At 35.9% G+C, this 10,651-nt stretch overlaps 1 protein-coding gene across 1 annotated transcript; it reads left to right on the forward strand.

Moving 5' to 3' along the window:
* Positions 1-1,279: 1,279 nt before the first annotated feature.
* LOC306852325 (protein HID1-like) lies at positions 1,280-10,602 on the forward strand (the record flags this gene model as incomplete). The annotated part of the gene is made up of 19 exons (XM_079389044.1): positions 1,280-1,345; positions 2,169-2,318; positions 3,017-3,187; positions 3,700-3,813; positions 4,042-4,148; positions 4,816-4,929; positions 5,012-5,264; positions 6,010-6,066; positions 6,220-6,360; positions 6,506-6,596; positions 6,842-6,993; positions 7,413-7,491; positions 7,571-7,735; positions 7,984-8,226; positions 8,837-8,985; positions 9,079-9,156; positions 9,322-9,413; positions 10,152-10,310; positions 10,491-10,602. 19 exons carry the CDS (start codon positions 1,280-1,282, stop codon positions 10,552-10,554), a joined length of 2,445 nt encoding a protein of 814 aa, XP_079245170.1. The 3' UTR covers positions 10,555-10,602.
* Positions 10,603-10,651: the final 49 nt, after the last annotated feature.

The raw sequence follows: 10,651 nt of genomic DNA on the forward strand, positions 1-10,651 counted from the left end.
TTGCATATAAATATATTTTGCTTGCAATAATTGGCCATATTATCATCTAATGGTCCTTTTTCCATTTTGAAATGTGAAAGCAAAAACAGTTTGAGTATCACATCGTTAACAGCCACATGTTTCTGAATCTCAGTTTAAAACCCCAAAATTACAGTGTAAAAATTAATGTTTCTACTTATGGAGTGAGGTAAAGCTGTTATTTGTAACCAGGCAATGTTATGTTTCATATGAAGCAATCAATCAATCAATAATTCTGCCAGCTGCTCTTGTGAGCTCGTAAATATTGAGAAATGACAAGGAATATTTAAAGAGTTAATTTGCAAAAACAGATAACTCTTGTGTTTTTTTTTCATTGTGAATTCCAATTAATCTCAATCAAACTGAAGTTGGGCTATTTTGACTAGGTTAAAAAATAACTCTAAAAAACAGCTAACTAACACAATAAAAACATGATAACAATAAAAAACTGTTCATTTGTAGCCTACTTCTAAACATTTTTATAAACACGGCAATGGCATAGGCCTACATATGGAGCCAAACGAACACAAACTCACTGTATTTTCATTCCCAGTAGGCTAAATGCTCAATTCAAAGTAAATTAAGCTCTAACCAATAAATATGCTGTTACTATCTAAATTACAACAAGCATTTAAATAACGGTGCATAAAACAATATCCACAGGTGGTAAAACACCTTCCAGAGAAACATATAATTACACTGCAGAGAGAGAGAAAATATTAAGTGTTTACTGTATTTAAATCACAATGTATTTAATGCCATAATGCAGAATAATAAAGGAAACATGAATGAATGATGGTGTGTTATTCTGAGGACAGTCCATTGTATTCAATGTTGGCTGCGCCTTTAAAGTAACAGCTTAATATTCATTCACAGTGTGCTTGAGGTATTCCACTTTTAAAGGGTAATCTTTGAGCAAATATTTACTTTACACACCCGGAAAAATACCATACTTGCATCCTGGTCACGAACAAATGGTTCCTACTACAGCCTTGCCTCATGTATATTCATGACGTAACGGGACATTTGCTCAATCGATCACACTGATTGGCTAAAGGTTGGAATGGACGTCAATGCTGCTGGCGAATCAACGAGTCTCAAATATGAATGCATTACGCGATTGGATGCGCCAGGCAGGTTAACGTCGACGTCAGTACAGCGTAATTAATATTCATGAGCGAAGCCTTTGCCGTAGTAGGATTGGTAATTTGGCGTCGTGTTCACCTGTGCTACAGGTGCGCGGTGGATAGATCCCAGTGAGATGGGTAATTCAGACTCCAAACTGCACTTCAGAAAAGCGGTGATACAACTTACTACCAAAACACAGGTCAGGTTTATTTTATTTGATATATGTGACTTTTGTACAGGGTTAAAAATGTTCCAAAGCGCTGTTAAAGTGTAACAGATGGAGAACTGTCGGCTGTTTTTCTCAGAATATCTGATAATATTAAACTTTATACACTCATTCGGATATTAAACCTTTCCTTTAATATAAGATTTTAGGTTTTTAATATATAAAAACGTGATATATAATATGACAGCTGTGTGCAGTCACGCGTATGTTCGTTTGGCATTTCCTCGTTTCTTATTGAGTTTTACGGGTGATGCTCATTTAAGTTGAAACTGACCTGCTTTAATGTTTTCTCAATAAAACAGAATTTAAATTAATTTTAAATTAAAAATTTATTATTCTGTCAACACCCTTTCCTGTAACAAAGTATAGTAAAGAATAAAGGGAAAAATATAATATTTTGTATTTGGGTAGAAAATTAAGCATTTAGGACCATTAACATCTTTTACATTTTTGACGACATAATGAATATAATGAAAAGAAGAAACCGGGGAAGATGTGTATTGACCAAAGATGTCACTAGACCAAGGGTGTCAAACTCACTTCCTGCGGGCCACAGTCCTGCACAGTTTAGATATAACCCTAATTAAACACATCTGATCCAGCTAATATAATCATTCAGGCTTATTTGAAAACTACATGGTGTGTGTGTTGGAGCAGGGTTGGAACTAAACTCTGCAGGGCTGCAGCCCTCGACACTCCTGCACTAGATCTATCTCATCTCAATGCATTTATTCTAAAAAAAAAAATGTTTTTTTTTATTTTGCCTTTTAAAAATGGACCCTTGTGGGATTTGTAGCCCGTAGAGGCCTCTGAGGATGTGTTCTGGGACCAGTTCTGGACTGACGTCAACTTGACGGCGCAGGATATTTTTGCTCTGGTTCCTGCTGCTGAGATCCGTGCTGTGAGAGAGGAGTCTCCATCCAATCTGGCAACCCTCTGTTACAAGGTACAGTCTGTGTCCCATAATAGAGGTCAATAATGAGAAAAAAAGTGATGATGTGATTTTAACATGATTGCCACCAAGAGAGGAGACCACTGATATATAAAATTAAATGTTTTGTAGACCAATAATATAACTCTCGCATGAATGTACATGTATTTAGGTCTGTTTTGATGCATAAAAATATCTGAAAAATGCATATTATTAGTAGAGCAACCAAATTTTTGAAAAAGCTAATTTATTCATTTTTTGTTTTGTTTCTGTATGTATATATATATATTTAAATATAAATTTAGTTTGATGCCCTTTTTGACAGTTATTTACTGAGGCGTTATGCATAAGTTTTGTTATGTTTGGTTTGTTTTTGTTTTTTATCTATGACTTAGATTTGTCTCAAATGCATTTGTTAAATATATACAGGCTCTTTCCAATATCTTACATATACTTTTGGGACTGAAGTTTGTTGATAAACTTGAATAAGCATGAATATTAATCAACCTTTGCAGCATGAAAAATCGTTTTCATCTAAAAGTGAAGGTTTATGCATATAAAATGAATTAGTTTTTCTTGCAAATATTCCAGAGTAATATTTGTTGTTTAGATGTTATCTTTAAAAAAAAATAAAGTTCAAAGGAATGTAATTAAATCAATTGATTTGTCTAAAGTACTAGTCATTTTTTAATAGTTAATAGTTTTTTTTGCAGGCGGTGGAAAGGCTCGTGTTGAATGCTGACTCAGGCTGTGTGTGTGAGAGAGACAGACAGGCCGTGCTGAGCTGCACTCGTCTGTTGACTCGGATTCTGCCGTATATCTTCGAGGATCCAGACTGGCGTGGTTTCTTCTGGTCCACCGTGCCAAAAGTGGGCAAGTCTGTGGTGAGGGAAATTTCAGAATTGCTTTCAGAGTGGGTAACTCTCCAAATGGTTGAATATGCACTAAAGTAAAATGTGCCATTTGCACACTCTCCCAGAACATCACCGGCGAACATGAGCTGTGCAAGCAGGTTTTAAGAAGCTACACACAAAAGCTTTGCCTAGCTTGAACTTTTGTTTTAAACATTTGTGAGAGAGCTTGTTCTGCGGTGCATTTTTACGGTCTCCTGTTACCAGCCTATAACACTGCTCTGATTGTGTCTGTCTCAAAGATCGACAGTGTATTAAATATCCTGTGAGTAAAGAGACGAAGCGAGCAGAATGAGTGTATTGGTGTGATTGTGTGCATGAAACTCTTTAGAAAGCCAATAGCTTCTCAAACACTTGTCAGACGAGCTTGAAGTCTTGAAGTATGCACTGTTTAAAAAAAGGAATGCATGAACTTAATGCTTTTGTGATTTAAAAACATGACTTCTTTGTAGAAGGATAGATTTAATTGGTGTGTGTTGATGCAGGATGAAAGCGATGACGAGAGCACGCGGCCGTTGGCGGAGTCTCTCCTCACAGCTATTTCTGATCTGCTTTTCTGTCCAGACTTCACTGTCGAGAGCCACAGCAAGACCAGTGCGGTAACCCTCTCTCTCTATCTCGAGTCTTCCTAGTCTGCCAGACCTCTTGACTATCCATATCTAACTATCTAAGATCCATATTACTTATTATAGCCAAGAAGTACCTGCTTAGGCATTTCATGATGTTCCAGGGGTTTGTGAACACCAGTTTGAGAGTTTCTGTCCATCTACATGTGAAGAAAGAAAGAAATAGTTTAATTTATAGACATAAGTTATGTGTGTGTTCAGGATGGCCCGTCTGATATCCAGTCCATCGACAGCTGTGAGTTCATCTGGGAAGCTGGCGTTGGATTTGCTCAGACTCCGCCTCTCAATCACACCCATGACTCCAACAGGTCAGAGATTTGTCCACTTCATACTGCCCTGTCCCTTTTTACAACACTTATATGTTCTTTCTACACACGCTGACCTAGTTTACAGCCAGTAGTAGTTTGCATGTGACCACATTACATTTGTCTTATAAATCTAATACATTCTGAAGTGTACATGACAACTGTGAAGGTTTTTATTGTATTGGGAAAAATAACAGTTTTTGAAAAGAAGTCTTTTATGCACACCAAATTTGAATATATTTTGTCAAAAATAGTTAACTTTACTTATTGTAAAATATTATTACAATTCAAATAAACTGTTTTCTATTTTAATATATTTTAAATTGTAATTTATTCCTGTGATCAAAACTGAATCTCAGCATACAGCATTTCTCCAGTCTTCAGTGTCACATGATCCTCCAGAAATCATAATAATATACTGATTTACTGCTCAAGAAACATTTCTGATTATTATCAATGTTGAAAACAGTTGTGCTTCATACTTTTGTGGAAACAGTGATGTATTCTTTGGTGAATAGAAAGCTCAGAAGAACAGCATTTATCTGAGAGAAATCTTTTCTAACTTTATAAATGTCTTTGCTCTCGTTTTTGATCAATTTATTGCATCCTTGATTTTTAAGAGTATTAAGTATTATTTCTTTGTCTTTCAATCTCTTTTTCTCACTCTCAGGACAGAGTTGTTGAAGCTTTTATTGACATGTTTCTCAGAAGAAATGTACCAGTCTCCATCTGAGACACACAAACTCAACCCCTGGGTCTCGTTCTTTTGCTCTGGAGAAAACAGGTAAACTCATATGCACTCATTTGTTGTCATTTGTTGGTAATGCATTATGCAACAATTAAAGTTTGCTCTCTCTGTCTGTCAGACATGTCCTGCCGCTCTTCACCTCTCTTCTTAACGTGGTATGTGCGTATGATCCTATCGGGTACGGTCTCCCATACAATCACCTGATGTTCTCTGACCAGCGGGGGGTGATAGCAGAGCTGGCGCTGCAGACACTGATCGTTTCACTGGAGCAAGAGCTCATCGATAACTCAAACACCAGCCCAAACCTGAACACCAACACTGACACCTGCTCTGCTGATTACAACAAGAACAGAACTGCTGAAGGATGCCAGGTAACAGGACTCACAGATGTTCAGATTAGCATCCCGGCTAAGAAAAAATATATTCGAAGAATGTTTTTCTAACATTATTTCTGAATGTGCTCTGAACATCAAAAGAACTGAACATTTTAAATGTTTTCAAAACATTCCGTTTTTAAAAAATGTTGAATGTTTTAAAAATGCTTTTTGAACATTTTGCTAATATTTTGATTAGTTACAAAAATGTTTAAAAAACTGAATGTTTTAAAAAATATAATTTGAACATTTAGCTAATGTTTCTAAGCAGTGCACTGTTATGAAAATACGGTTTCTGTAAAAAAAACTTTAAAACCTGAACATTTAAAAAAAATTATTTGGTTGTTTTGCTGATATTTCTGAATGTTCTTTTAAACATTCAAAACATCAATTTTTTTATATCTTAATGTTACTTTTAAATGTTCTCTGAACGTCCTTGAACAATATTAACTTTTAAAAACATTAGACAAGCATCCTAAACTAAAATATTTTAAATACAACATCATGTCATCTGATAACATCCAAAAATTTATGTTTTTAACTTTTGCTTAAATGGCATCCAAATCTTGTGTAAAAAGACGGCATAATTTTAGTGCATTTGAAACAGGAACAAAGCATGCCCAAGAATGTTGTCTAAGCAGTGCACTAGGTTTTGTAAGAGAGCCTGTGTTCAGTATTATGATAGATCAGTATTTCAAACGCTCAGCTTGAGTATCAGATTTTTCCTCATGATGTTTTTCAGGCAACAAGAGGCGAAAACCTTTTTGTGAACTACCTGTCTCGAATTCATAGAGAAGAGGTGAGACGCACACACTTAACAACCATCCCAAATCAACTGCAACAGCCCTCAGCTTCTACCTTACACATGTAATAGAATACTCTGTAAAAGATCAGTAACCTCACATATTATCTTTCATAATAATTTCTAAATGCATGTATTTTTTGCACGTAGGATTTTCATTTTATCTTGCGAGGAATCAGCCGGCTGCTCAATAACCCGCTGCTGCAGACATACCTGCCCCATTCCTGCAAGAAAATCCAGTTTCATCAGGAGCTGCTGGTGCTTTTCTGGAAACTCTGTGACCTCAACAAGGTGCCACATTTTGTTGTTTTGAGTATTTTTTAATAAATATTTTAAATAAAATAATTGTTTTTTAATTACTGTTTTACAATCCTTATGTAATTTGTTGAAAAATAGCTGTGCACCCTGTGATGTTTCTTCATCTCTTGAGTTTTAGAAGTTCCTGTTCTATGTGTTGAAGAGCAGCGACGTGCTGGATATTCTGGTACCAATTCTATTCTATCTCAGTGACGCTCGTGCCAATCAGTGTGAGTATCTGAAGCATTCAGTGTTACACATACAAAAGAAATTCACCCATATATTTTAACCTATATATATTACTGTATTCTGAGAGACTTTTATTTTTGTTAAAATTTTTCACATTTTCAAATTATTTTCCTGTATGTCTCATCTTAATTCAGTTTATTGCCCATTTCTAATGGTGTTTTATTATTATGGACTGCGTATGTGATAATAGCCGTGTGTGTTAGTGTGTTTATACATCTGTTTGCAGCACGTGTCGGTCTGGTGCATATCGGCGTGTTCATCTTGTTGCTGTTAAGTGGAGAGAGGAATTTTGGGGTGCGTCTAAATAAACCCTACAGTGTGCGTGTGCCAATGGATATTTCGGTGTTCTCTGGGACTCATGCTGACCTGCTGATAGTGGTGAGATAAACACAGATACGTCATATTGGAGATTGATATTTTAAAAGCCAAAAATCAAATTAAATAAGTTGAGTAAAAGTAGTCCATATGACTTGTGCAATATTGCATGTCTTTTGAAGTCTTTTTGTAAAGAACAGACCCAAAATTTAATTTAAGTCTTTAAATTTTCTAAAGCTCTCCAATCTCACTCACACAGCTGCAAATTAAAACTTTGTGCACCACAATTGGTTAAACATGCATCCTTAATGCATATTTGCATTTATGCATTTGGCAGATGCTTTTATCCAAACCAACTTGTTGCATCTTTTCAGTTCATGCATTCCTTGAAATATAAGCTAATAAGATTTGCATTATATATATATATATATTATATATATATTATAAAATTTTTTTTTTTTTTTTTTTTTTTTGATCGACAGGTTTTCCATAAAATCATCACCAGTGGACATCAGCGACTGCAGCCCCTGTATGACTGTCTGCTCACTATTATAGTCAACAGTAAGCAAGGTTAAAAAGTACATACATTGTGAGATATTGTTTTCACTTCCTGATGAATCATTGCTGTTGTTTTTTTCAGTTTCTCCTTACCTGAAAAGTCTGTCTATGGTAGCAGCCAACAAACTACTACACCTGCTGGAAGTTTTCTCAAGCCCGTGGTTCCTGTTCTGCTCCCCTGTTAACCATCACCTGGTTTTCTTTTTGCTTGAAGTTTTTAACAACGTCATTCAGTACCAGTTCGATGGTAAATTGCTTTTGAAGCTTCATCGCTGCTGTAAATACAGTCGCCACAGTCGTGCTGGCAGTTCTTCATTTAAATGACTAAAAAAATATGAAGCAGCAAAAGTCTTTATTTGAATGCAAATAATTTTACCCTAAAATATGATTTCTGTGGCGAACCTTGGTATACAATCTTACAACTTTGGTCTATGAAACTCAGTTGTTTACTGTAAATTTCATAAGCATTTGTATTCACCTGTCTCTTAAAATCAGGTAACTTTAACCTGGTGTACAGCATCATTCGCAAACGCAACCTCTTTCACCAGCTGGCCAACCTGCCTACAGACGTCAACTCAATCCAGAAATCCCTGCAGAAGAAAAGCAGGAGCATCAGCACCAATAATGCCGTCTTCATGGAGACCAACAACCCATGCAACACTGCCTGTAGTGAAGCACCATATAAAACCACACCGGTTCAAACAGGCACTCTGAACGCAAGCTTGAAGGCCATGCCACGTACGCAACCCAATTCATCATACACGGTTGCACTCTTCCATCTCAGTATGTTGACTATTAAGAGTCCAGTAGCTGTTTCCATCCACATTTTTATGCAAATTTAGAAATATGTCATAAAAAAGCTGGATAGAAATTATGTATCCAGTGCATGAAATCATAACGTGCATAAAAAAAACTGTGTGCATGCATCTGAGGTGGATGATTTCTTTATCCAAAAGAAAATGTGCATAAACTACAGTGAAAACATATTTACTGAATAAATTCTTTGATGTGCAACAAAAAACTTGTGACTTTAACAGATCACTTAGATATCTGAATTAACCAGTTTTATTTGGAAATATGCTATATTCTGATTTTTTTATTTAACTTTGGATGCAAACAAATTGTTGCTGTATTGTAAGTTAACAGCCAATTTGTTGGTTTATTAAAATTCTGGTTTTATTTAGAGATGTTTAACTGATTTAGAAGTCTTGTAGGTTTTTTTTTTTTTTGTCCAATTGTCAACATAATTTTTGTTAATTGTATGACTTTTGTTATTCACCTTGTTCTCGCCATAAAAATGGCCTTGCTGCTGACGTTAAAAAATATAAATTGTTGGTTTATGTTGTAGGCATTGATAAACTAACAGAAACATCACAGGTTTCTGAGGACGGAACGACGCTGTTTCCGCAGCAGAGCGACTCGACCAACAGCCAATCAGATCACAGCTCTGAGACACAAGTCAAAGACACAGAGCCGAACACGGGTGAAGATGACAAGGTACAGCGATCACCGATGACCCTGACATTTAATCTGTGTTACTTTGTTTTCCATTTACGCCAATAAAATGTTTTTCTTTTTTTAATTCCTTAGAAGTCTGAAAAAGTGGATTGTGATGGAAGTCCGAAACATGTGTCGTCTTCATCAGACTGGGCTCCTACTCCAGACTGGGTCAGTCATAAAACCCTTAAATTAGAAACCAAAGTTTGTGAGGACCCCATAAACACTGCAATATTTGTGAGAAATTGTTTCATGAAAAAAAAAAAAAAGCCAAATGAGTTTCCCGCTCCAAAACATTTTTCTGATCACATCTAACCTCTGCATGCTCTCTTTCAGGTCCTCTCCTGGAAGAGTAAACTTCCTCTACAGACTATAATGAGACTCCTGCAGGTGCTTGTGCCTCAGGTGGAGAAAATCTGCATAGACAAGTGAGACACACACACACCCAACATCATTCACACACTCAAAAAGTTTCAGTAACGCTTTACATAAATGCTCCATTTGTTTACATTAGTTTCATTAACTCTGTTAATTAACAAACACAGACTAGTAATACTTCTAAAGCATTTATTAATCTTAGTTGATGCTAATTTCACCATTTACAATTACAATATTAAGTTAATCAGAAAATGTTATCTGTTAAGATTTAATGGACCTTAGCTAACAACAAGGTCCTCAAAAATCATCTAAATACGCATCTTTTTCGCCAGCACCTGACCAACTAATACTAACACTTACCTATTCTATTTAAAAATATAAATAAAAGCCAGCTACGTGCACTGTGCTAGACTAACTGAGACTTGTCATGGCACTTGTATGCTGCTGCATTCTCGATGGTCTGATTGCTTCTATTGTTCTCATTTGTACGTCACTTTGGATAAAAGCGTCTGCTAAATGATTAAATGTAAATTAATCATTGTTTTTTATTTACTAATGTTAACAAAGATTAATAAATACTGTAACAAATGTATTGCCCATTGTTACCGTAGTTAATATAATTTTTTTTTTTTTCATTAAATATCCTGCAACATTCTGTCATGTTGATTTTAAACAGGTTTAAATTTGAATCCTGGATTTTTAGTGTGGTTTTGAACCCTAAAGCATGTGTATTGTTAAGCTTTACAGTTTGACCTGACTGAGTGAGGATACTCTTGTTGTTCTTGTAGAGGTTTGACGGACGAGTCTGAGATCCTGAAGTTTCTGCAGCATGGGACTCTGGTGGGTTTGCTCCCGGTTCCTCATCCCATCCTCATCCGCAAGTACCAGGCCAATGAGGGCACGGCTCTGTGGTTCCGCACATACATGTGGGGCATCATCTACTTACGGTGAGTCCTGCGCTCTGTCTCTCTCTACGGGACAATGTGGGAGCTACACTCAATTACACTCAGCATAGAAAGTCACTCAAATTATTTTATTAGGACTTGATCAATATGATGTTTTGTATGTATTTATGTTTTGAAATATGTTAAAGCATGATAAAAGTTGCTTTTTTCTTCTTGTTTTAGTAACGTGGATCCTCCTGTTTGGTACGACACTGATGTCAAGCTGTTTGAGATCCAGAGAATTTAATGACACCGAGAGAGCCAACTCAACAAAACTGACTCGATTTCTCCAAACTGACACATTCACAAAGATTTAATTCAGATTTACACTTTCTCTCTAAAAA

Source organism: Barbus barbus (assembly GCF_936440315.1).
Source record: "Barbus barbus genome assembly, chromosome: 32".
NCBI classification, from domain to species: domain Eukaryota; kingdom Metazoa; phylum Chordata; class Actinopteri; order Cypriniformes; family Cyprinidae; genus Barbus; species Barbus barbus.